The sequence below is a fragment of the Terrapene carolina genome, unplaced genomic scaffold (genome assembly GCF_002925995.2).
Source record: "Terrapene carolina triunguis isolate 2854851 unplaced genomic scaffold, T_m_triunguis-2.0 Scaffold66, whole genome shotgun sequence".
NCBI classification, from domain to species: Eukaryota; Metazoa; Chordata; order Testudines; family Emydidae; genus Terrapene; species Terrapene triunguis.
This window is the reverse complement of record NW_020664417.1, coordinates 89,914,709-89,942,560: the sequence shown is the minus strand read 5'-3', so window position 1 is coordinate 89,942,560 and position 27,852 is coordinate 89,914,709. Positions and strand designations below refer to the sequence as shown.

The window sequence follows — 27,852 nt, the reverse complement described above, 5'->3', positions numbered from 1 at the left end:
AGAAGCTGTCCTCCACCCCTTACCCACCTGCCTACATCAGGTCTCCATAGGTAAACCTGGGCTTATTTCCCCCTGCCCTGGTCCCTAATGCTCCCGCTGACCTTCTGTGCATCTGCTCATGTATCCTTTGTGCCGCTGTCTCTCTAACTTGCTGAGAAGGGGATGCAACCCTTCCTCCACTTCAGTCCAGCACAATTGTGTCCCACAGGTGAGTAGTGCTCTCCATCTTCTCCTCCTCCTTCTCAGAAACGTCTCACTGCTGTGCCACTGGCACTTTTTTCTGTCACATATTAACATGACAGTACAGAACGTTGGGGCATGCTGGGTCTGTTGGAATGGGCGACAGGGGCTGGATCACTTGATGATTACCTGTTCTGTTCATTCCCTCTGGGGCACCTGGCATTGGCCACTGTCGGAAGACAGGATACTGGGCTAGATGGACCTTTGGTCTGACCCAGTCTGGCCGCTCTTGTGGAGGTGCTGGAGATCTCATAGGAGGAAGGGAGTGTGGTTTAGGGGAAGATGTGTTGTCTGGGGTTACAGTAGGGCATTTGAGAGTCAGGACTTCCAGACTGTATTCCTGGCATTGCTGCAGACTTGCTGTGCAGCCTTGGGCAAGTCACTTCATCTCTGCATGCCTCAGTTTCCCTATCTATGAGGTGAGTATGTTGACTATTTTGAGGGGATATTTTGAAGGGGTATTTTGAGGCTTAAATAATTGTTTGTGAAGCCCAGAGCCCACATCCCGCACCCAAACTCCCTCCCAGAGCCTGCACTCCAACCCCTGCCCCAGCCTGGTGAAACTGAGTGAGGGTGGTGGAGAGCAAGCGACAGGGAGATGGAGTGAGCGGGGTGGGAAGAGGTGGGGCCTTGGGGGAATGGGTGGAGTGGGGGCGGGGCCTGGGACTGAGCAGGGAGGCTTGGGGGTCCCTGAAAATTTTTAAATCAAAATGGGGGACCTCGGGTTGCTAAAGTTTCAGAACCGCAGTATTAGAGCATATTCTGGAGAGCTGCTAAAGGGAATACATGAATATGAAATGGTGTGACAATCTTACCTGGGCAGAGAAGAGAATGTTTATCTCCAAGATGGTATTGCATTCTTGAGTCTGAATTTCTTTGCTTTGGACAGTTTTTAAGCTAGAAACTTTTACATAGTTTTACCCTAATTTTTGTATCTAAAACACGGCAGTAGTATCCCCTGTGTAATGGATGAATTCCAACTTAATTAAACTCCATTCTGCTTGCCTAAATCCCACCCTCCTGCCCCCCCACAGTTTCAGCTGAATGTGATATTCTTTTCTACTTTCTGGTCTAAACTGTTGTGTACAACTCTCACGTTCCTATGTGGAAGTGGCAGCATTTCAGTAGTGGGCAGAGCAATGTCTGTATGTAGAAAGTGGCCCTTTGGGATCCTTCAGGATTAAAACTGCTCTATGAATACTATATCACTTTCATTATTGTCAGTCTGAATTTGGGAATGGAAACGATCCCACATAGACTTCATCCTGTTTTACCTATTTCCATATTTGTTTAATTGAACCACTCATCAGAGCTGATATTAATGGCTTCATTTGAAGCATGTGGTTCTTATGAACTGCTAAGACACCAATAGCATTGGGATTAGTCTCACTGCCAAAAAAGCCAGGTCAATTCTTCAAGAAAATAAAAAAAAACTAAGACAAACTTTATTTTAACAGTATCTTAAGTTTCACTTTAGGTTCCATAAATATTTGTCCGTGTTCCTCTTGTAAGACCCTTTGGCAAGACGCAAGATCTCTCTCCAGAAAAGTGAATATAAATAAATTCCCCAAACCATGATGGAGGATTGGAGGTAACTTTAGCTCATGCCGGAGACCCAAAGCCAAGCCATGGATTGAGTGTGGTTCTTGGATTACTATTTGTACAGAAAAGAGGGGGCGAGGAGAGAGAAAACATAGACATTCTTAGAGTGTCATGTCAAGGCCAGCGCCATTCGGTACGTGAAGGCATAGGTCATTTACTGAGGCTGTGGCAGAAATGTGACCTCTGATTGAATTGCAGTTGCTTTCTGCTCCTAATGCTTCCAGAAATCTTAAAATATTTTTCTTGCTTGAGAGGTGAAGGAAGGAAATCTCAGATTCTTAATGAGGCCTGGTAATGCCATCTATTTCAGAGGAGCAGGCCAGAAATCATTGCGTGGTCACCCTCTCCCCTCCCAGGCTTCCTCGAATACCTTTGATATTCCTGAGAACTTGCTTTACCTCTGTGGTTTTTGGAGCAATAGCTTAAAAAAAAGCCCATGATGCATTAAAGTCCTTGGCTATAGCTAAGTACTTAAACAGAGGTTTAGGGTACAGGGACTTTTGATTTAAGAGTGAGGCCTGTTCTATGCAGTTGAAGGGGGGAAATAGCTGACATTTTATACTGTCCCTGACCACAGATTAAGATTACCAAAGAAGTACAAAAGCAGTGGAGTCAAAATGAAGGAGGTGCATTGAGAGAAGCAGAGCCTTGGCTTCTAGAAACTCTCTGGTTGCTGGATCAGCTCCAATAAAAATTTAAATTCAGACGAACTGAATGCCTTATTTGTCTGGTGAAGGGAGGGGAAGGTGGATGGGTGAAGTTTTTCCTCCACCTCTGAATGTTAAAATAATGGCACTCAGATGTGAAAACTCCATATTCCTGAAGAATGTACTATTGTACCATCGCTGGGGTTAGTGTGTTCTTTGGTATCTCTCTCTATGTGCACCAGCCCAAAAAAACAGAAGGTGGTGGGGTAGACATGTTTGCTGGAGGAGAAACTCTGATTGTTGTACAGTTTGGGTCTCATCCAGGCGTGTGCTTTATAGCCTTTTGCAAGATGCTGAGTGTCATCAGCTCTTAAAGAAATCAGTGGGAGTCAAGTTATAGGCTCAGGCCTTATGTAGACAAGGATAATTTCCCACACTGATCCCTCGTATCAGACCTCTCTGCTTGATTGACACAGCCGCTAGGCTGCAAACATAAAGGAACAATCACGCTCCATGTTTTCTGCTTTCACAAACAGCTGCTTTGCTGTGCACCAGTGCACATTCTATGGCTTCTATTTCTGCTACATCAGTTTTACATATGGTTTGCAAAGCAATGACAGAATTTTGCTAACAGTTCTTTAGTCTGGCTACTACAGAGGCAGAACAAAAAAAAAATCCAGGTAATAACAAACAACTGTAAAACTGCATCTGGTTTTGTGACTGTGCGTTTGATATACATTTAGCATTCTCAGATTGGTTCTTGTTTAAAACATTTAAAAAAAACCAAAAACCCAGGAAGTCCCTTTCTCTGCTCTGGAAAGAATTTGAATTTTATGATGTCACTAACATAACTGGAGAAAACTTTAAAAGCCTTTATAACTAACAGGGTCTAGTTAAAACTGAAATATTCATAGAACGATGGAAATTAGGGCTGGAAAAGACCTATTCGGCCATCTAGTCTTTCCCCATGTTGGCACGGGTGTGTGTGTGTGTGTGTGGTGGTGGGGGTGGGGGGATGTATGTATAATTTTACTTACCCGGTGGGTTAGGCTTAAAGGTGCTAAGTGATGTGGATTTCACCACTTCCCTTGGGAGATTATCCCATAGCTTAGTAAGTCTCTCTGAGAGAAAGTTTCTCTTGCTATCCTGCCTGTTATCAATTATGCCCCATTACATAGCTCATGCCAGTGTTACCAGCAGAGGGCAACAAAAATGATTAGGGGGCTGGCGCAGATGACTCATGAGGAGAGGCTGAGGGAACTGGGATTGTTTAGTCTGCAGAAGAGAAGAATGAGGGGGGATTTGATAGGTGCTTTCAACTACCTGAAAGGAGGTTCAAAAGAGGATGGATCTAGACTGTTCTCAGTGGTACCAGATGACAGAACAAGGACTAATGGTCTCAAGTTGCAGTGGGGGAGGTTTAGGTTGGATATTAGGAAAAACTTTTTCACTAGGAGGGTGGTGAATCACTGGAATGGGTTACCTAGGGAGGTGGTGGAATCTCCTTCCTTAGAAGTTTTTAAGGTCAGGCTTGACAAAGCCCTGGCTGGGACGATTTAGTTGGGAATTGGTTCTGCTTTGAGCAGGGGGTTGGACTAGATGACCTCCCGAGGTCCCTTCCAACCATGATATTCTACGATTCTACGATTCTACGTTGGGCTTTGGTTGCTTTCATGTACATCTCTCCATTTAGTGCCACCTGACCTGCCGGTTGTACGTTGTTTGGTCCAGGCTCCCAGCTAGCATCAGTCAGCATTACTGCAGTGAAGGCAATGGAGCCACGCCGCTTTGCACCAGCTGAGGATCTAGCTGTGTGTGCGTCGCAGACACGGGACAGCAGAAAGGAACCAGTTTGTGTCTGCATGACTCTTGTGCCACAGGCTCCTTGGGTACTTAGAAGAAGAGCACAGGTCCTGAACCTACGCCTGTACAGAGAGGCCCCTGATTTACACAGCTTCAATGCAATCACACAAACTTGCCTGCCCTGCAGCGTGATTGCTCCATGACAAATTGTTACTTGATTGTTGGATGGCGGAATAAAAGCCTTGGCTCCCTTAGGTTATTCATAACAAATTGGGCTGGAGAAGCCTTGAAGATTATATTAAACAGAAAAGGAGCAGCTTTAAGGTGCATTCTTTATGTGTTCAGAGTGTTTAGCTCCAGTAACTAGAGCAGTGCACTGAAATATGCTTCTATCACACAGCTGTAGCTGCAGCGTTCTATTTCGGCTTGGAGGAATTTGATATTTCTAAAATATAGTTTAGACAGCTAATATCTATATTTATTTTTAAGCATTTTTAAAGATTTTGATCAATTTAAGTTTACTTAGTTGCAGGAAATTCTGGATTTTAAGCATTGTTTTCTATTTTTATCTATTTAAATTTTCACTGCTGCAGGAAATTATGGGTGGGTCAGACAATTATTCCTTGACAGTAGACATTGAGATTCAATAAGCTAAAGCATTATAATTGTTAAAACGCAAGTTGTCAGCATCACATGTTAAAATATGCAAAGTAAATATCCTTAAATCAACAAATCAGACCTGGTTGTACTGGTGCTTTCACAGTAAGTGATGTGGATTTCACCACTTCCCTTGGGAGACTATCCCATAGCTTAGTATGTCTCTGTGCGAGAAAGTTTCTCTTGCTATCCTGCCTGTTATTAATTATGCCCCATTACATAGCTCATGCCAGTGTTACGTTGGGCTTTGGTTGCTTTCATGTTCATCTCTCCATTTAGTGCCACCTGACCTGCTGGTTGTACGTTGGTAACAAGTCTAAAGCACTGGATTTTGACTCTAATAAGTTCTCTCTGGGACTCAAGCACCCCTGAAAAAAATAATCTTTAGTGGGTCCCGGCGCCCGGACCATGGCCCCACCCCTGCTCCGCCCAGGCTCTGAGGCCCTGCCCCTACTTGGCTTCTCCCTCCCCCCCCCCCCCGTCCCCTCAGGTCCCGCCCATACTCCACTCCGAGGTCCTGCTCCCATTCGGCCTTGCAGAGTGGGGGGAGGGCGAGGGAGGGAGGAGAGGAGCGACCCACTGGAAAAAACAAAAGTCAATCAGTGCCTGTGCTCTCAGGCAGCATTTTTCTCACTTTGCCTAGCTGTAAACTTTGATTATGATCAATGACATTTTTTTGTTATTAGTTTGTGTGTATTCAGTGAGGACGACACCTACTGACATTCACCTATAAAAATCTAATCCTTCCAAGCCTCGTTGTATTATGGTGTCTGCATACAGAAACTGGAGGGTGTTCAGAGAAAAGCAATGCAACTGACTAGAGCACTGGAGGGATTGATTTATGTGGGGAGATTAAAAGAGCTGCTTGTAAATATATGTCTAGCTTGACTAAGTGATGCCTGGGGGGATATAAGTGTCTTACAAGTATGTGAAGGGTTGAACAGCAGAGAGAGAAGACAATTGTTTGTGAGCACGCAAGTGGGTTAATACTAGAGGTAATGGGATGAAAACGAGCAAAGTAAAATGTAGTCCCCATACAATGGGAAAACTTCCTTACTGCAAGTTCTGTTAAGACTGTGGAAGAGTCTGTCTGGTGAAACAGTGTGGATGTGCCATCTCTGAGTCGTTGAAAACAAATCGGCATATCTATATTAGGTACTTATCTGGCCCTGCTCACTGTAATATCTGAGTGCCTCAGTCTTCAATGTATTCATCCTCACGACAACCCGGTGAGGTGGGGCAGTGGATGCTATTATCCCCATTTTACAGCTGATAAGCTGAAGCACAGAGAGGCTAAGGGACAGGTTTTTAAAGGTCTTTAAGTATCTAACGATGCATCTCACTATCAGTGGCTCTCAAACTTTTTTTTACTGGTGACCCCTTTCACACAGAAAGCCTCTGAGTGCGACCCCCCCCCCCAATAAATTAAAAACACTTTTTTATATATTTAACACCATTATAAATGCTGGCGGCAAAGTGGGGTTGGGGTGGAGGTTGACAGCCCACGACCCCCCATGTATTAACCTCGTGACCCCCTGAGGGGTCCCGACCTCCAGTTTAAGAACCCCTGCACTAGATGTCTATCTGCATCTTTAGGTGCCTAAATACCTTTAAAAATCTGGCCCTAAGTGACTTGCCCAAAGTAACACAGGACGTCTGTGGTGGAGCAGGGACTTGAACCCAGGGCCTATCCTAGTGCCCTTACCACTGGACCATCCTTCCTCTCACGTAAAACAGTTGATTATACTGTAGGGATCAATACTGCTTTGGTAGAGGGACAGATAAGGTCTTTTCCACCTTATAATTTCTATGATCCTTTGTGGATATTCTTAAGTATATTCCCTGTTTTATTTCTCTCTAAACCTATGCAGAAAGGAAACAAGTAATACTTTCCTACTGGTTCCTCTATGGGTTGGAATATCTTCAATGGATGCCATTTACAGAGCAAATTACATGGGGAACCGTTAAGAACTCAGCATATTCACTTGAAAAAGTTAGCAGATGTAGGGTTCTACCCCAGATACGCAGGTGTAATGCCTACTAACATTAACAGGGTTTACACTGAAGGGAGACTCTATATTGCAAGCTAAGCCATGTGGGTGCTGCATGGGGTAGTAGATTAGTAATGGGAGGTGGATAGAGCTGTTTGCCTTTAGATTGCTGGTTCAAATCTGGCCCTGCTTGATAATAACTTTTAGTTATTACCAGCTGCTTGGATTCTTTTGTTAAAGAGAATGATGGGCATTTCACAGCAAATAGGTATCCAGAATGAAAAACAATCCTAGGCACTCTTGTAACTGTACACTATACTTCTGTACAATCCTTCTGCTGAGGATCTCAAAGCACTTTGCAAACATTAACATAGTCTCACAGCAGCACGCTGCAAAATATTAACCCAATTTTACAGATCTAGAAACTGAGGCACAGAGAGATTGAGACTCATCTGGGATCAGACAGGAAGCCTCTGACACAGCTTGGAATAGAAGTCACATCTCCTGATTCCCAGTCCTGTGTGACTTAATCACAGGACAGATGAACTGCCGTGCTGGATCAGTGGTCCACCTAGTTCAGTAGCTAGTATTAGATACTTCAGAGAAAGGTGCAAGACATTCTGCAGTAAGCAGTTATGCAATAAGTTGCCCACAATGATAGCTTTTTCCTAATACCCATTAATTTCCACAGAAGTTGGACACGTTAATATCTTAATAATTTTTTAATCATTCCTATATATAAATGCAGTCTAACCAGATTGCTAAACCTCCCCCCAAACACCCTACTTGCAGAATCCTGTGGTGTCAAGTCCCCTTTGTGGTCCCGTTTTTGTCTTTTCAGAATGAGAGTGCAGAATTTATGGCCTGGGGTTATCTTTGTAGGCCTATCAGATTTCAGCTAAAACCCAGCCTTTAACCTAAGTACTTCTACCAGGCCTCACACTAATAGAACAGGTCCTTAAGCATAGCAAGCTTAATAACCCAGTCACTTATGTTCACCTACTTGCCCCATGCGTGTTCCAAGCTAATAAGCAATACACTCCTGTCAATCTTATACCCCAATAGTGTCATTCTGCCTATCACAAACATAAAATCACTCACAGGGTTACAGGTTTGCAAAAATCATCCTTCTTGCCAGGAATAAGGGCCTGCAGCAGAGCCTGGGACTAGCTACAGGGAAAGTAATGTGCCCAGATGGACTACAACAGAACCACCTGATTGGCCAACCTGCCTGATTGCGTGAAGGGTGCTCCAGTCCTGCTTGGTTCCTGGCTCTGATTCCTGGTTCTGGCTCTGACCCTTGGCTCTGACTCCAGCTCTGATCATTAGCTCTGACCTCCCACACCCTGATCCTGACACTTCTTCCCTTTCTGGCAGTCTCAGCAGAGATGGCTAAGGATTGGTTAGACATGGCGAATGAAATACCCTGTCATTGCAAGGTTGCAACCATTCCAGATTGGAGGAATGTTGGTCAGACAATGGGAAGCCTGTGACTGACGTACAGAACTTCAGACATTTGAGCTGTCAATCCAGCATCTTTAACCAGAACGAAATTCCCTTAGCATATTATGAATAAAAACAGATGGATCCCAAGTAAATACATAATTGAATTCCTGTTTTTCTGCTCTTCACACCCCACTCAGGCTGCTCTCAGCAGAGCCTCTTGAATGAATTACAGCTACACAATGAATAGGTAGAAGGAAAGGATGGGGAAAGTTGTATTGTTAAAGAAGGTTAATGCTTTTCCTAAAAGGAGGCACTGAATGTAGCGGAAACTGGGCAATGGTACTAAAAGGCAAAGCCTGGTTCTGAATGTCACTTTTGTTTTAGGGAGACAAAAATACATAGCGCTCTACTAAATAGTTCTCTCCTCCCCCAGTCTTGCCGAAAAATGAGCTTTGAGTGCTGACAGACAGCAGCGGTATGTAGCACACAGGAATCCAACATAAACAGATTTGCTGGTTGTGTACTTGGACATGTTAAATGAGGCCTCTGCTTTGATCTTCCCAGCACTATCCTGGAGCCCAGCAAGAGAAAAGGCTAAGTAAACAGACCTCTGGTTCCAAGGCTGCTTTGGTGCAGAGGTCTAGTAAAACTTTTATCAATGGCAGAACTTTGCTACTGAGGTCCCTCCTCGACAGCGGGTGCCTCAATAGCAACAGCATGGTTTTATTGACCCTGCGTCTTTCTCTCGCTCACCTTCCCATAATGGCTAGCAGCTGGGGGATACGAGTCAGCTTTCCATTTACTGTGGCACACCAGTTTGCACAAAAGAGGCACCTGCTTAGAGTGTGTTCATATAAACTCCACTATGGTGAATGGAACACAGAATGCTATAGTGGATCCTGGAGCCCCAAACCCAGGTTAGGCCTTGGTATTAAATGTAGCACAGAAGCTAGAATGGACCCTGTATTACGGAATCCAGAGGAGACACTCAGTACTGCCTACCCCAAGTGTTCCAATATCACAACTCAGGCCCCAGAAAACCATGAGAGTTGTTAAATAATAAATTGGGGGTTCTTTTGATTTGCCTTCTGTGTTGGGAGCCTTTAGAGATAGTATTTTCAAGCTTTTGTCCACAACCACGAGGGCTAGAAACTTCCTTTGGAGTTAAAATGAAAGCTGGGATTTCCCCTTAAACTTAGGACTCCAGAAACTGGGATTGAAGAGAAACACCTAATATGTCAAGACTCATTATAAAAATCAAGAGAGTTGGCAACATCCTCTTGTGGTTGTAGCACAGAAGCCCTGCTTTGCTACATTTTCTTCCCTTTTCTTTTGGTGGGTTGAACAAAGGAGGCCTGGCTTCCTTTCTGTCACAGTGGAAAGCTGATAGGAGAAGGAAGACTTGCCAAGATATTTTATTTTTATAAGTGTTATCAATGTTCCAGTGTTTTCATAACTAACAAGTGCAGCACTGGGTAATCCTGGAGCCTGGGCTTTTACCAGTGGGCCAGCACTGTCATCTTCACTGCATTCCAGGGAGGAAATGCAAGCTACTGTGTCAGTTCCTCTGTCTCCTTCTGCCACCCTCCTGCCACGGAGAGAGCTGAGGTCTCAGGGCTGTGCCTTTGAGGAGTTCAGATCCCAACTCTGGCCTGTGTCTGGTTTTCTTATTTTTGATCACTTGACTGAGAGCAAGGCTTGTTGGGAGATATCGATGGCAGAGTGGCGGGAGAGCAGCTGTGGGCTAGGAAAGCACTCAGCCCAGGAGGAGGCGGAGCACTGAAGGACCCGGGTGGGTGGGTGGGAGGGGAGGAAAAGGTTTGGAGCAAGGTAGTAGTGGTGTGGGTTGGAGGCCCAGTGTTGATCCTGGTCTTCGTTTATGGGCCCGAGAATGGGAGGAAGTCACTGTTACAGCTAGGCATGAATCAGAAGTTCAGGGCACAGTTTCGGTTCCTGCCCTGGCCCCTATAAGCTGCCACTGCAATGCATGGAGCTGGATCTATGTCACAAGGGGTTGGAGAAGAATTCCCCCAGCTCAGGCACCGTGTACGGCCGCTGTAAACAACCCTACACTGCCCACCTCACAAGCCCTGTATGCAAGGTGTGCTGGGAGTTGGGGCGGGGAGGTGCCGGGAGCAGACGGAGAGTCTCCATAGTGTATGTTACTATGAAGATTTCAGCTCATAGGGCATAGCTCTTGGGTGGCTGCCCTAAAGTAGAGCGCCCTGAGGGCTGCTCTCATTTACGTTGGGAGGGCCAGTTTGGCCCCTGGATCAGGCCAGAATTCTGAGGGTGTGAATGTGGTTTAAAGCCACTTTTGCTGACTTGGACTGAACCTTCTGTGCCCTGCCTACATTTCCTCTTATTTCCCTCACTTCACTGCCACCAGTCTCAGCTCTTCCAGCCCTGTCCCAACACTGCCCCTTCTCTCCAGAGACATGCAGATACGTTTTGTTCATTGAATTACTCCTGTGGTAAGAGACTTTGTGACAAATACTAAAATCCATAATTGGATACAAGTTGTTGAAACTCTTTCATACAAATCCTTTATCACTGAACAGGTACACAGCATGGTTTGGGATTTATAGAGAATTGCTTGTATCCATGTTTTATTCTTTTCAGTGACGCTCCCAAGTGGGCTTCGCCATAATCAGATTTGTGGTTAATGGGGCACAGCCTTTTGGAAGGGATTGGTATTTATTTTCAATAAAGATTAGGGGATTAGCAGCCGTTTAAAATCTGCTGATTTATCCAGCCACAGGTACAGGTGCAGTGACTGGCAGGGATCTGCTGAGGCTCTGCTTTCCATTGACCTTGGGCTTTGAACTGGTGACTCATCAACTGAGGCAGATAGGCCAAGCTGTAGCACATGAGCGGGTTTTCTGGTGTGAATTCTCTGATCCTCTGAAGATTTGAGTTATCTGAATAACAACTCCCATCTCCCCCACCCACAGTGCAAATGCACTTCCTGATTGTGGCCGCTGTGCACCTGTGTGGATGGAACAGAACATGCTGGGAAATTACAGATGATAAAGCGACACTAGCTTTAGTGAAACTGGAGGGATTCTGAAAGGATTCAGGGTAGAAGGTGAAACCAGGCCAGCGGTTCATATACTAAACTACCTTTTGATATAGATATGTGTGTGTCTGTGTGTACACAGTATAGTAGGATAAGCTAACTGTGTAATCATTTAGGTGGAAATTATTTCCAGATATGCTGTTTTTGCTATATAATTCCTGTACTATGCCTATCCTTTCCCCGTCAGGGAAGGGTAACTGGGATTGTGCATTACTAGACTGTGAGGTAATTGAGTTGCATGCTAATTGGTATTCCAGTTTAGCTCTATCTATCTGATGAATGCAAAGATACATGCCACCATATGGTCAGCCAATGGAATGATATCATTGAATTACACAGAAGCTGATGTCAGCAGAGCTCCAGCAGACTCAGTTGCTGCTTAAATTTATGCATCTGGAATAAAGCAACTACACATAATAGTCACAAACTGGTGCTCTGGGTGCTGCAACAAACATGAAGTTGGTAGCCTAATAGGGTGCCACACCTCTCCAAAGGATTACTAACCCTTTGGTCTTGGGTGTTCATAATTTTGTTAATGCAAATTTGCAGACATTGTACTAGTGGGGCGGAATGGGGGGTTTCAAAAGCACCTAAGGGAGTTAAAAGAACAGGAGTACTTGTGGCACCTTAGAGACTAACAAATTTATTAGAGCATAAGCTTTCGTGGGCTCCAGCCCACTTCTTCGGATGCATATAGAATGGAATATATATTGAGGAGATATATATACACACATACAGAGAACTAGATACAATCAATTTAGGATTGAATAAGGACTGGGAATGGCTGAGCCATTACAAACATTGAATCTATCTCCCCTTGTAAGTATTCTCACACTTCTTATCAAACTGTCTGTACTGGGCTATCTTGATTATCACTTCAAAAGTTTTTTTTCTCTTACTTAATTGGCCTCTCAGAGTTGGTAAGACAACTCCCACCTGTTCATGCTCTCTGTATGTATATATATATATATCTCCTCAATATATGTTCCATTCTATATGCATCCGAAGAAGTGGGATGTAGCCCACAAAAGCTTATGCGCTAATAAATTTGTTAGTCTCTAAGGTGCCACAAATACTCTTGTTCTTTTTACGGATACAGACTAACACGGCTGCTACTCTGAAACCTAAGGGAGTTAGGTGCCAGAGTCTCTCAGATGTTTTTTGAAAATCTCACTCATAATATTTTACATTTGATTTTTTTATATTTTGATTTTTCCAAAACAAACCCATTGCTAGGTTCTGTTTCTGTAGTGCCTTTCACCACCCGTCACCCACTCACACACAGAGACAAAGAGCAAAGCAGTTCTCCTCTGGATGAAATGTGGCAACTAGTTAACAGCAGTAGGTGAAATGGTACTGCACACAGTTGAAACTGCAAGAGGACTTGAGCAGGCAGAATGTAATTATCCAAACTGGAATTGCACAATGCACCACGTCTATCACTCTGACTTGAGCCACAGAGTGCCTCTGGATTTTTAATAGGCAGGAGTACTCAGAAACTCTGTTCTGTATCTCATTTGAAAGGCAGCACCTGTAGCAATACAGTGGCCCTTAACACTGTGCCGTGGCGTAGGACCAATACTGACTGAGAAGAAAAAATGTCACTTGCTTTCCTCAAAATACTGACCAGGCCTGAGCCTGCTTAGCCTGTGAGATCTGACAAGATAACAGTCGGAGTTGCTAAGGCTTCAAGGATCAGGAGAGTGCTTTGGGAAATCTTGAGTCCTGCCACCAATGTTTTTACACCATAGGTAATGTTGCTTCAGCATCTGGTTAGTAAAAATTCAGGTGTTGATGCTGTCAGAATGCACTGAGTGGCTAAGAACATAGTTGATGCCTCTTTTTCAATTTGCTGTAGCAATTTTAAATATATTCTCATAGAAAAATTGGCGCGTGCACTTTTTTTTTTTTTTTAGTTAGATTTAGGCATTTTCCACTTCTTCTGGAAAATATGTGCAGGAGCTTATTCTATTCTGTATAGGCCCTTAAGCCACTCTCCTCATCACAGTGTCTGAGTGTTTAGTTCTGGTGAGCCAGAGCTCATTCAAAGTTCTGCTTTCCTCCCATCAAACCAAGCATAGTCTGGACTCAGGAAACCGGTTGTTTTGGTTGGATGAACTCTGCACAGTGGCTGGTGGCATCTTTTCCAGAGCTTTATACTACAGTCTTAGAGTGAAATTCGAGGGATGTTTGGAGCCACTTCTCTCTACTAGAATTGGGCAGGAAATGGTTTTCTCATCCTGGGAAAACGTTCAAGATTTCCACATTTTTTTCCTGTTCTGATTCGGGACAAAAACCCAAAGTCTTGAGAATTTTCACAATCTGACTGTCCAATACAAATTTTGGGCCTGGTCAGTTGAAACATTTTGTTAAAATGTTGACTTTTTCATTTAAAAAAAAATGTAAAACCCCCTGTAATTAGTATTCTTGGCTTAAATTTAAAACAAATGGACATTTGGAACCTCATCCCTCCCAAATTTTAGTTTTTAAATCCCATTTTGACAATTTTGTAACTTTTTCCCCCTAAAACGTTCTTGAAATGAGAAATTTGTGAACATTTTTTCTTGCAAACAGGTTTGCTTCTGACAAATCAGCATTTTCTGACACACACACCCCCCAAAACCCAAAAAAGTTTAATTGAAAAATTCCTGACCAGTTCTACTCTCTGTTGAATCTGTTTTAGGTAACTTGCTTACTGACTTATCTCTAGTTCTTAAGTAATGTGGTGCTGCTGTCTGTTTGTGGTCACCAACAAGCAGTTGTGCTGTCTTCTAGTGGCGACTGGTCTGACACGTGCTAATTGACTGTGCATTGTGTACAGAGGCCTCTGCTCTCAGAACAGCCACTCTGTGTCAGACGCTGCAGTGAATTTCCCAGTACCAGAAGGCTTTTGGATATTTTGCCAGTGTCTCGTGTTTGAGATGAGCATTCTGGCACAGGCTGTCTGGTCCATTCCCACCATAATTATTGGGACAGGCGAGTGGGCTTCACAATCAGACAGGACAGTGTCAGTCCAATCTAATATATATTTTGAATTAAAGACATTGAGGACAATGGATGGATACTCTCCATTGTGGGATAACATGAAGGCAAACCAGTTATTTACAAATATAACTCACATCATTCAAGAATATGGCACCGAGTCAACCATAGTGGTTTCTGTTTCCCTGCAGACATAAACAATGACACTTACAATTTCCTGCTTGTACGGCTCACACTGCAGTGTCTCTCTATAGGGGAAATGGCTAATTACTTATTAAACCTTGTACTGTTCTCAAACTGGGTTAAACATTGACTGCCATAAGTTCAAGGGGAATCCATGTTACTACACACATGAATCCTGGCATCACATTTTCTAGGAGCTATTCAAATAGAGGATTAGGTGATGGGGAACTGCATAAATGCAGGGGAACAAACAAGAAATTGGTTTGCATTGTAAAGGCATGGAAGTAAGTGCCTTTGTTTAAAGCCATAGGTTTTGGATATGACTATGACTGGTGAATATGATGGTTGTTTTGTTTTGTTACAGAGTAAGTGAATGAAACTGTGCTCTGCAATGTATATAGTTTGTCTTACTGAAAGTCTTGGCGTGAGGGGAGGTTTGGCTGGGAAGTTCATTGGATGCACAAACAAGGATTTGCCGAGCTAGGGAACAATTAGCGAAGTGGACCACAGTAGCGCACATGGTAAATTTAGGCTAGATTAACCTTAAAAGCTTCAATTTAGGTCTGAACCAAAGCTGATGGGAAGTATGCAGGTCTCTTAAGTTTGCAGAAATGGTGCCTGGTACTGCTTCCACTAAAGTCTATGGGAGTTTGGATGTTGATTTCAGTAGTAACAGGATTGGGCTCTTGGGCTGATAGTCTTGGGAGAACAGGATTTTTAGTGAGATTTCTCTTTCTGTCTTACTGAAGCCAGAAGAACATCTTTACTAGCGATATTTAGACTATTTTCTATCCTGGCTGGAAACAGGAGGTTAAATAAACACTTATCCAAAACATTTCCAAACCTTACAGATTTGTTTCAATAACCCTCCCCCCCCGACAAAACCCAGTTATTGTATTCAAAATAGTTTGTCCTTGTGAATATTAATGAGAAGGATGGATAGTATAGAATTCAGCGGTTCTCAAACTTCATTGCAGCAAGACCCCCTTCTGACAACAAAAATTACTCCACAACCGTAGGATGGGGGACCAAAGCCTGAGCTCACTCGAGCCCTACTGCCCCAAGCGGGGGGACCAAAGACAAAGCCCGAGCCCCACTGCCCTGGACAGGGAGGCAAAACCCCAAGCACTTCAGCCTTGTGCGGGGGCCTGTAACCTGAGCCCCGCCAGCCAAGGCTGACGCTTTGGCTTCGGCCCCAGGCGGTGCGGCTTGGGCGTTGGCCCCAGGCTCTAGCAAGTCTAATGCCAGCCCTGGCGACCCCATTAAAATGGGGTTGTGACCCACTTTGGGGTCCCAACCCACAGTTTGAGAACCACTGGATAGATCGACCTACCTAGACAGTTAGATCACTGTGATATCTAATCTCAAAACAGCACCTGCTGGCCATCCAGGGCCGGCTCCAGGCACCAGCCCACCAAGCTTGTGCTTGGGGTGGCACCCGGAGGGGGGCGGCGCGGTGCTCGGGCCGCCGGGGAGAGCGGGGCCACGGCCGGGCTCGCCGCCCTCCCCCCGGCGCTCTGGCCGCCCTCCCCCCCGGCGCCCTCTCCCCGGCCGCCGGGGGGAGAGTGGAGCCCCCGCCGGGGCTCCGGCCCCCCCCCCCCCCCCGGGGGGGGGGCGGCCGGAGGCTTTTTTGCCTGGGGCGGCAAAAAAGCCAGAGCCGGCCCTGTGGCCATCCATTGTGTTATGTATCTGAAGTTGAATTTTAGCCCTTTGGGGCAAAGATTCTAGTCCTCTGTTTGACACAGTGCTGAGCCCACTGATGGTGGTCAAGAAACAATAAATAGCATCTTTTCCCCTACACTAAAAGAGGAAGCATTCTAGTGTAAGATGTCTGTCTCCTCCAAAGTAATTGGAAGTAACCCTAACTCTCCTCTGTGTTCGCTGCCTCAAAGCCTATGGATAAAGTTACTGTTTTTCATGGCTGCAAAAATTTCCAGCAACACTTGAAATTGAGTGTTGCCAATGCACATTTAATTTAATAAGATGGTAATTGCGTGTTAAATAAATAGCAACCCATTATTAAAATGTATGCTCAGAGGATTTAAAAAACATGTAAGATATGTATCTCCCCAACTGTTGCTGAACTGCAATGAATCGATGCAATAATTAAGTGCCAGTTGTTTAATATACAATAACTATTTTATAAAATCTCAGTGCAATGTATATGTAAGGGACTTAATTGAATGGAACATTCCCCCAAATATTCTCCCCCCCCTTATTTTTGGAGCTACCAGTCTAGAAAATTTATGGGCAGAAGCAACTCAGAAGGTCGGTTATTACTCATGTAAAAATATGGCAGGTACTTCTTGTGCTATCAGTAAATATACATTTCCTCAGAGAAGCAGTTCCTACTGCAGGGATGTCGTAGAGGTGAGAAACTTGTCATTTTATGCATGAAAAAATTAATCAGCAAATATTTCCACTGAATCACGTCCTTTTAGGTCCTACTGCATAGCCATAAACTGTGTAGGCTTAGATGAAGAAGTGTTAGTCAATAGTTTATTAGTCCCAGCAAAGTCAATGAGATTACTCACTAGAGCTGGTGTGGAAATGATTTTTTTTTCCCTGCCAAAAATTTTCCTTTTTCATTTTGGTTTCCAAAAACTTTTGGTTTTTGTCTTTGGAAAAAACACAAACATGTTTGTCCAAATTTATTGCTGGATTCATGGATTTTGAGGCCAGAAGAGACCATTAGCTCATCTAGTCTGACCTCCTGCATGTCACGGGACAAAGAATTTCCCTCAGTGCCTCTTGTATTGAACTCAATAGGTTTTTGCTAACATATATCTTCCAGACAGGCATCCGGTCTTGACTGAAGACCTCAAGAGCTAGTGAATCCAACACTTCCCTTGGTGGTTTGCTCCAATGGTTAATCACTGTCAACAACCACCACAAACATTATGGAAAAGTTTTACTTTTAACAACCCTCCCCACCTCTTTTTTTTGTTTGTTTGTTTTTTTGACCATTTCTACTGCTCACATGAGAAAGTGCTCACTACTGGGTGAAATTCACCTCTGTGCAGAGGGTCAGCACAAAATTCACCCTATCCTTAGATAGTACAGTCTTTGGGGGCAGGGACCATTTTTTTAGTCTGTGTTTGTACAGTGCCTAGCACAGTGGGGGCCTGGTCTGTGGAGCCTGTAGGCATTACCACAATAAAAACATTTTGCAGAGGATTTAAGTGGTGCATAGGACCTGTGCTGGCTTTCTGCACAGGGGTGAGTTTCACCTAAACATGAGTCAGTGTTGTACAATCAGGCTTTGTAAGTGAGGAATTCCCCAACTTTCCCAAAGCCAGTCAGCAAGAACAGGAAGTGTCTCCTAGAAACAACTACTAGTGTGTGGATAAATTGAGAACTCAGGTTTCGTATAGGCCGTTTGCACTTGAAATAATTTGATAAGGAGCTCAGATACTATAGTGGTGGGTAAGGTATACATCCCTAGGTAAACATGCTGATTTAGAAGACTGTATTTATGGGAAAAGATGTATTTTGGCTACTGGCACTACCATTTTGTCCTTATTGGTGGATTTCACTGGCAGATCACATACTGATTGTGTATATGATGTTCCCTACATCCTACGCTACTTTTGTTTGTTTATTTTTCTAAGGTACGGGTTATTTGATTGCCCCATATAAGAAAGGGTTGCTAATTTGCCAGCGTAGGACTTCAAAAGAAATCTTATCTTATTGGAAAGTGAATGTTTAGTATTAAATAAGAAAAGATACGTAACCCACGGGGCTCTTAAAACTTATTTAACGTCTTTATAAACTTTACAATACAGTACATGGATATTGTAAATTACTTCCTATTCCAAGAAACTGTCCAAGCTGGTTGACCTTCTTTGGAATTTCCTCTTTGTAATTATGTTTAATGTGTTAATAAAGTTCACTTTGAACTGTATCATGGCAAATGGTCTCCTAGGACATGGTTCAGCACTCGTGTGTTCGCCATATGTGAGTAAGAGTAGTTCAAGGAATAACAGGGCCAAGTCCAAATATTGTAGGAGTGGCACTTCCACCCCAGGTTAGCTGTAAAAGGGGTTCATGGGAAGTAAGGAATGTGGAGTGGGAAATCATTTAGCCTTCACTTCTAGGTGTTACTAAATTATAGCGCTAGGTTCAAGTCATTATCAAAACACCATATATTTAGAGGGTTTTCACAGAGAGTCATAAATCATGTTTAGTACATGTATGAGTCGAAGGAGTGCATGAACTTTGCAGCTCAGTCCAAGGAAACGTAATTACATGTGTGAGCTTTTTTGACTGTGAGAAATGCAGACAGTACACCCCGGGACACTACACCATCATGTCTTAAATACTTTTCTAGAAGTTGTTTTCACTGTTTCCCAGAAATGGCTACTCACTAAAGCAAAACATAATTTCTATTATCAAGAAGTAACAACCCTCAGCAGCTCAGAATCTGTTGAGACGGTGGGGGGGAAATGGAATGCTTGTGAAGCAATGTCATCAGCAGAGCAGCAAGTGAAACCGTTTCTATGGTATAGGATAGTAGAGCGTACTATAGCGGGATATAAATTGAAAATTGCCCAGCTGTTCAGTAAGACAGGTGTAAGATCTGTCCCTTTATAAAATGGAACAGAATGGGGATTCCAGTTGCTTGTATTCCTAGACGAGGCAAATAAATCAGCACATATGTCTGCATATATACGAGTTGAAATATTTAAACAGAAGAAGCAATGTTAATTTTCCTCTGTGCTTGCATTAATTTAAACAACAAGCGTTTGTGTCTCTCTGGAATGGTCTGTTTTGTGTGTGTGTGTGTGTGTGTAAACTAGAAACAACAACAAAAAACTTGATGCAAAGTGAAGGATCTAGAAGGGATTATTTAAATTTATATTTTAAGCTTGGTTGCATGCTGGGTCTTGGAACTCCGGAACGATCTCTTCTAGTAACTACACTGGTTTGAATGTTATGGAGAAAATTTATATTTAGTTTCTATTTGGAGAAGGCGTAACATTGAGGCAGAAATGGAGGAGGCCACGTTCTTTTCACGCCTTCCTCCTTACTAGTGAAACTGGGGGGGAATTAAGGAAACAACTCTTGCCAGTTACTAGGCTCAATATAGGAGTAACTGAATAAAATTCTATGGCCTGTCTTATGCAGGAGCTCAGACTAGATGATCATACTGGTCCCGTCTGGCTTTAAAATTTATGAATGAATCTATGGACTCATCTGCACCGTCCCTAACATGGTGTGTTAAAAGGGTCTATAGCAATAGCCATTGGGATCAACTTTTTTGAATGGAAAATGTAAATATCTGGGCGGAGCATGAATGGGGGCAAAAAGGACCCATCGTGACCGAAGCTGTGGCACTGTATATATGGCTGGGGCAGATGGCTTACATCACTGAAACTGTAGTGGAATAATTACCTTGCCTAGAGGTCTCAGCATTTTCATACCCACAGAGATGCTAACCCTCCCTAATTTTCCATAATCTTCCTGATTTTTACATGTAATTACAAAATTACTAATTCAGGTTTAAACCTACTAATTTTTCAAGGACACACTTTTTTGACATATAAAGAGTGTGTGTGTGTGTGTGTGTGTGTCACTCATCACCACTGGGGTCCATCACCACTCAGCAAATAGCGCTGCGGGGGGCGTTCTTCTCCACCGCCCTGTGGCACATGCCCAGACTGCACAGTGAGGGTTGGACAGGAGGTGAGCTGCGGTGATTTTCAATGGGCTCGGATTCACTGCCCAAGTCCCAGGCTGTGTGTTGTGCTCTCACTGCCCAAGGTGGGCCCTGGTGGATTATGTCAACACACACTGGGTACTTAGAGCTCTCCAGCAGTGAGAGGCTTGGGAGGTGAATCCAGCAGTGCCCCAACCAGGGAGGGGGCAAGGGGCCATGGCCCTCCCACTTTTGAAAGTGGATGGGCCTGGTCCGTCCACATTTCGCCACGTGCCCCCTGCTCTTCTTCTTCCCCCTGAAGCCCTGCCCCCCAGTCAGGCCAGAAGCTGGAGCCCGGCCCAGGTAAGATCAGCCCAGGCAGCTGTGGGGAGCCTGGCTTGGAGGCTGCTCTCGACCCTCACCTGCCCCCGGCAGGTGGAAGGACCTGGGTTTCCCGGACCAGCGCCAGCTTCTGGCTTGGCTGGGAGGTGTCCCCCCTACTTTTAGGTAGGAATCCGTTGCCCCTTGCCCAACTCATTGGAGGAGGAGAAAGAGGAGAGAAGGGGAAAGAACACGTAGAAAAAAAAGATAAAGAGGGAGTAGTCAGAACAGATAGGCTACGTCTACACGGTGCCATTACCGCCATGCCACTAAAAGGCACACAGTGTTGCTGCTGTTTGTCAGCAGGAGAGAGCTCTCCTGCTGACAAAACACTTCCACCCCCAACGAGTGGCATTAGCGTTGTCGAGCTGCTCACACCAGCGCTTGTCGACAAAACTTTTGTCTTTCGGGGTGCGTGTGTGTGTGTGTGTTTTTTTTTTTTTAACACTTCTGAACAACAAAAGTTTTGTCTTTCACTTGCCAGTATAGACAAAGCCTAAGCTAGTCTCTTCCACACTGCAGGAGCTGCAGAGGAGAAGGCTCTCACACCAACAGCATTTGGCATACATTGCGCCCGGTTCTTGTAGGGACCAGTTCTGAAAAGTGTTGAGTACCCTCAGCTCCCATTGACTGTAATGGGGATTCAGGGGTTTCAGCACCTCTTGGAAGCACCTTGCAGGATCAGACTCCTTGTCTGCAGTTAAGGAAGATAAGATAATCATGTGTGGCGCTGTCTCAGTTTGTCTCTTGCTGCTGATCCTCTCAAATCCCTAACTAGGCCAGTTGCTGAATTGTTTGTGGGGTGCAAGGTAAGGCAACCGTTACAGCATTCGTTAGTGTCCCTCCCATTAGTGACCAGGGCAGTGAGCTCAGCGATACAAAGCGTACCGAAGGGATTCAGTTAGACTGGGCAAAACTTTTCAACCAAAATTATTTTCTGATGAAAAACAAAGATTCAACAACACTAAGCCGTTTTGTGATTTGGTGTCATTTTTTTACCAAATTCCTGAAGGAATTGAAACAATTCATTTTGAGGTTTTATGATTCTAAACAACTTTCAGTTCAACTACATTAAAATACTAAAATCAAAATAAAATGCTTCATTTTGGTTCAAACAAAATCTTTAATTTGACTCCCAAATATTTATTTATTTATTACTTTTCAATCTGCCACGTATTTTGAAGAAGTTTTGTTTTAGGTTCGACGCAAAATTATGCGTGCTCTTTCTCTCGCGCGCCCCCCCCCCCCATTTCAAAATTGGCCACAAACTGAAAAATCCATTATTCGCCGGATCTCGATTCAGTGCTCGGTTAACAGAAGATGGAACTGCACTGCACTTGAGCTGTGAGATAGAAGCAGGACTTAGCCAGTCCCAAGCAGCACATGAACAACTATAGGCTTTTTAAATATACCTCATTTCTGTCGGGAAGATTTGAGATCTCGACCGTAAAATGGTACAAACTGCCTAGCTCAGTAGAGTCTGTGTAACTGGCACTCGGTGCATATGAGAGGTTCCGGGTGGTCCCTTTGCAAAATATGTTTTACCCCTCCCTATCTCCTCCCCAAAAATACCAAAGGACAAACATTGCTGCGAGGTGTGCCAAAGCGCATCTCAACTTGAAAAGCATTCATCCATCACCATTGCAGTCCCAAGGCAAATATGTAGTGAAATAAGACCCAGTAGATTCCTGCACATTAAAAAGAGATACAGAGACCCATGACCGAACACCACCATGTGATTCTGCCATAAACATCTCTAGGAGGTCCAGCTCTCTGCAGTGACAGCCATGAGCGTGTGAGGGCCTCTGAAGCTTGTGGTATATGATGATTCCAGAGAGAGAGTGCTGCTTACACAGAGAGTTGTTGTTGTTCTTATTAATGAGGATAGGTGATAAAATGGGACTATTTACCAGGTCAAACACATAGGGACATGCTTTTAGCTTGCATTGGACGCCTCCATGCCCTGGAATTGCATCCTTCTGAGAACAGCATGCAGCTGCACCCAGGGAAATGCATAGCTGCAAAGAAATTGGGCATTTTTATTCCTCCTCCTAATATGGGAGGTTGGGGGGGGAAAGCACTTGAGGGGCAAATTTAAAAGTGGGGCAGGTTTAAAGGACAGCACAGGCATTTTTTTAAAGGAAGGAAGGCTCTGGGAAAGGCTCCCTTTTTTTAAACCACCAAAAAGGTCTGCGTATAGATCTTATGACAGGGGAGCGATCCAAAAATTCCTCAGAATGAAAGGTCAGTCAGAGGAAAATGGCATTCGGGAGGACCAAGCTTATCACTAACCGAGTCATGTGACAGATCCAGAGTCAACGCCGCTTGCCATCAGGAGAATCGCATGTGCAGTGTGCCTGCAACAAGCCGCATGACGCCACTGGGAAACTATCTTGTTCCTCCCAGCCTAAAAATTTGTCAGGAGTCAAGTTGAATGTTGGAAGGAAAAGGTTTTTGAAGAAGACACTGCTGGGAGGGCCCAATTCCCCCTCCACTGTCCCCAATTGCCCTATACCACACATTCTTCCCCAACACTACTTATAGGCCAGTTTCTGACACCCATGCTCACTTTGAGAAGTACCTTGCTCTGCAGTTGATTTCAGTGTGGTAACTCACGGAGTTGAGTTCGACTCGGTTTGAGTAAGGTGGCAGAGTCTGCCTTTAACTTAAAGGGGGACTCTAAGATTCGATGCAAGATGTCAGCTAGCGTGTAAACTTGTGTGGATTTTGCCCCCCTTACTGATGCACTAAGGTACTATGCCATGTGAGGAAGGGTGGCAGAACTTGGGGCCAGGTCCTCAGCTGGTGTAGCTCCATTAAAGCCTATGCCCATAACTGATCACTGACAACGGGTGAATCCCCCAAATGTCTGGAAATGGGGTTAGACTCAGATCAGCCTTCAAAAATTCTGATGACTCTCTGAAGCTTCTCCAAAGTATCCAAACCTTTGTAGTTTGCAAAAATTGACTGGACTTTTGAGTTTCTCACAAGAAGAGCTTTGCTTGCAAGGCTTCCAGTCCTTAAGGTCCTTGCTGGAAACACACAACGACAGCTTTTCTTATGGTATTTTGACATCCCTTCTGGAATCAGGGGGGCAATATTACTTGAGAGACCACCTTTCCTATTGGCCTGTGTACAGCAGGTGACGGCTGAGGTGTGCTCTAACTGCCATCGCCTGGAATTTGGCTTTCCAGGACAGATGCTCTCAGGTGAGTGTCCCAGCCTTTGGGACTTGTTCACTCTTGGCAGTTCACCAGAGCCCAAATCTAATGAACTCAGGGCCTGATGTGAAGCCTTTAATTGACTTCATCAGGCTTTTGATTAAACCAATTCATTATTTTAGGGCTAGCTCCTGACAACTTTACTCACTTCCCACCAGCGTGAGTAAGTGTGAGAGAATCTGGTCTGTAGTCACTATGGGCTGGTTTATGGAGCCTACCTTACTCATGCAGAGAGTCTCATTGCAGTAACGGGATTTGCTCTTATAAAGAAGTGCGCACCAGCATAAGAAAGGACTCCAGCACAGATCCCATAGGAGTCGGGTCCTCTAAGGCGCTGAGCCGCTGTTGAGAGATGGTGAGCAGCCTCAAACCCATTGAAGCACAGTGGGGATTGAGGTCACTCAGCACCTCAAGTCATCAGACCCTATTAAAACCGGTGTGTCCTTATGCAGGAACAAGGCACTTATTGATCACGGCTGTTTTTGAAATGTTCTGAGAAAGAGGCTGGCTGTTATACTGGTAGGGGCTATAGAAGTTAATACAGCAATGAATCCAATAAAGACAATTATTTAATTAAAGAAACATACTTGAACATTTCAGCTTTGAATTTGATTCTCTCACTGGGGGACAGCTGACGGTTTGGGAGACCTTATCACTCCCCCACTCCAGCCCTAAAACGGGTTGGCCTGCCCTTGTATTTATCATTATCGTGCAGCACAGTATGTTCACGTTGCCACATTCCAGGACACCTTGTTATGCATGAAACTATCGCCTTGTACCAGCAGCAAACATTCAGCAGTCAGGCCAGCCCAATGAACTTGTCAAGAGAAGGTCGAGGCAATGGATAAAAATATCCCAAAAATTCATCATTTTGCATGTATGCGATGTTAACATGTCAGGATATCCTGTACCTTGTCATTAAGTAAATGCTACCCAGCAAATTCTTTGTGTCCTAGAACCATACTAGTGTACTCTTATGATTCCTGCTGCTGACAAAGCCCATCTGGTGACTATTAAAGGGAATTGCTATACATATAAACATAAAAGGATTATAACTCCTTGTTTTAAGTACCAATGCTGTTACTAATTCTGGCTTCAGGATTTGTTATGTTTAAAACAACCAGTAGTCTGGGTATCTGGGAACCAGTTCCCCGTGACATAAAAAAGGGGTGGGGGAGGTCTGGGGTGGGGGGGAAGGGAAGGAAGAGAGAAATACAGCTGATTGCCATTGGCAGGTTAACGCAGTTGGTTAGACCAAGGTGATAAGAATGTCTAAGTTCTGGATTCAGACCCTCCATGGGCTGGTATCTTCTTTGTTGTATCTGTCTGTTGTCTGTTTTTTTTCACTTTGATGGTAATCTCTTTTCAATAAGTAACTTTTGTTATATTTGTAAAGGGCCCCTATTCATGACCGGTGGCTTGTAGATGCTACGGTGATAGAACTAGTTCTGATCATATTAATTATTGTTTTTTTCTTTCCATTCTTTGTTAGGCCCACCCAGAATTGCTGATAAAGTGATCCACCGGCAGTCCGTGAGGTTAGGAAGAACCATCAAGCTCCTGTGTCCGGTAGAAGGTGACCCGCCACCTCTGACTATGTGGATGAAAGATGGACGGACTATCCACAGTGGCTGGACAAGGTTCCGGATCCTGCAGCAAGGACTGAAAATCAAGGAGGTGGAAAGTGAAGATGCAGGAACATACATCTGCAAGGCCACCAACGGCTTTGGCAGTATGAGTGTGAACTACACCCTTATTGTGATTGGTAAGTGCTGCAGGAGGAAATGTAAATCTTCCCTTTTTTAATGGTAGCGGAGAAGTTTGATTTCTTTTCACCTGGCAGTGATTGCAGGCCCTCTTTGCTAATCATTTACTGACCTCCACCTAAATGGCCCATTCCAGCGCTTGAGGATGGCTAAGGCTAGCTACACTGCTGCACATCTCTTGCATTGCAGTCAGCAGCCGCAAGATAAGATTATGGAGTGCCAAAGGTTACAAATAAACAGAAGTGATGCAATAATCACTAGGGCACAGATCACAACGAATTCCACACAGGAAAGGCTGAGTGATAAGGGGAGGTCATGCTGATCTTTGTGTTTGCTGCTGGAACAGGGTAGTTCTCAAAACGAATTTTAACAAGCCCATATGAAAGGGCACAACAAAGGGATTTGTGCAGTGAGCAGTTGCAGACTATGCTAGGAATAAATCTAGCTATGGTGAAACTAGGCACAGAGCTAACACTGGGCCCTAAGGGTCCCAAGTTTCCAAAGAATCCCCATCAGTGGGGTCAGGATTTAGAATGGGTGTGCAGAGGGCCTCTGTCTTTGAAGGAGAGACCACAGGGGCTAGCCTTGCCTGTGTATTCCCCCAAAATTCTCAAGACCTTGGCCCAGATGTTGGGAATCCAAGATCACATGCTGGGTTTGGGTCGATACTTCTGAGGGCCCAGGAGAGGCCTGAATGCTTTTTCCTTCATTCTCAGTGCTCAGAGTGTCCCCATGAATTGCTGACAGGAAATGCATCCAGCTCTCCTTAGCTGGAGGGAGAGGGCTGGATAAAATGTGGCATGTTTCAGGGTGCAGAGGGAGGAAAGGAAAGAACTAGAAGGTGGGAAGATGCTCGAGGCCTCCACTCACCCACCTTCTCCCGCAGCCAAAAGCCTCCCTAGCCAGCATGAATACTTAGCCCACAAAGTCCTACCTCTTTCTCTGCTGATTTTAAACAACCAAAAGCTTCTTGCTGATGAGAGCAGCCTTGCCTGTGAAGACAGAAGAGCCCTGTTTGAACTCTAACCTGCTCCTGCCTTTTCTTCCCTAAACAACCCCAAACTCATGCCAGAAACCAGATTCATGGCTCTTTGTCCAAAAAATCTCTAGGGAGAGGAAAGGGGCTGATCGTGCCACTCTGCAGAGTGCTTAGGGGAGGGGAAGACAAAAGACCACTTTTCCTGCCCAGATGAAGGAGCTGCTGGCCTGACGCAAACAAAGCTGCTTATCCGGCCTTCCCGAGGGAGCCCTGCAGGAGAGCATAGGAGGAGGGGAGAGTGCGCCTGGCATCCCTGCCCAGAAAAAGTTTAGAAATAACCTGTGCCTTGCAGAGCTGTTTGCAGAGATGTGCACAGTACGGTAGCCAAAGTGCTGGGAGTGAGGAAGGCACAGAGGGACTGAGGACAGAATTCTTTAGAAACACCAGCAGATGGGGCACGTTTCCACATCAGCTCTGCTGAAACACTGGGCACAGGAGTCACAATGAGAGCTGTGTGGTGCTGAGCGCGTCTGCAAACCTGGCCCTTACTTCGGTGGCCAAATGGGAGCTGAAGCCTCTTGAAAATCCGGCCCTGAGCTCTTTTGAAAATGTGCTCCTACGGGACTTGCCTAAGGTCACCCAAGAAGACTGTGGCACAGTTAGGAATTGAACCCCAGCCCTGTGCTTTAACCACAGGGGTAACTTTCCCCTAGGCTCAAGTCTCTTAGAGTGTCTACACAGCAGTGGGCAGGTGTAATTCCCAGCACAGGCAGACATACCCGCGTTAGCTCTGCTCAAGCTAGTGCCTAAAAATAGAAGTGCAGCATGGCTGGCAGCTTGGGCTAGCCTTCAGAGTATGCACTTGGGGGTCAGACAGGATTGCACGCAGGCGGCTGCTCTGTCCCGCGCCAGTCACACTGCCATTTTTAGCAGGTTAGCTTGAGGTAAACTAGCACGTGACTGTCTGCCCATGCTTGGAATCACACCTCCCAGCTGCTATGTAGACATAGCCTTAGTTTCCATCTGAGGAGAGATTAAAAAGACTGGGACTGTTCAGTTTAGAAAAGAGACGACTGAGGGGAGATAGAATAGAGGTCTATAAAATCACAAATGGTGTGGAGAAAGTGAACGGGGAAGTGTTATTTACCTCTTCACGTAACACAAGAACCAGAGGTCACCCAATGAAATTAATAGGCAGCAGATTTAAAACTAACACAAGGAAGTACTTCTTCACACA

General features: G+C 44.7%; 1 protein-coding gene across 1 annotated transcript in view; it reads left to right on the top strand.

The window, feature by feature from the left end:
- The window catches only part of FGFRL1 (fibroblast growth factor receptor like 1), a 227,662-nt gene that overhangs the window by 88,603 nt on the left and 111,207 nt on the right, over positions 1-27,852 (top strand). The window contains exon 4 of the mRNA XM_026648092.2: positions 25,363-25,635. Coding sequence (XP_026503877.1) covers positions 25,363-25,635 — 273 coding nt within the window. The remainder of the gene's footprint in view (positions 1-25,362; positions 25,636-27,852) is intronic.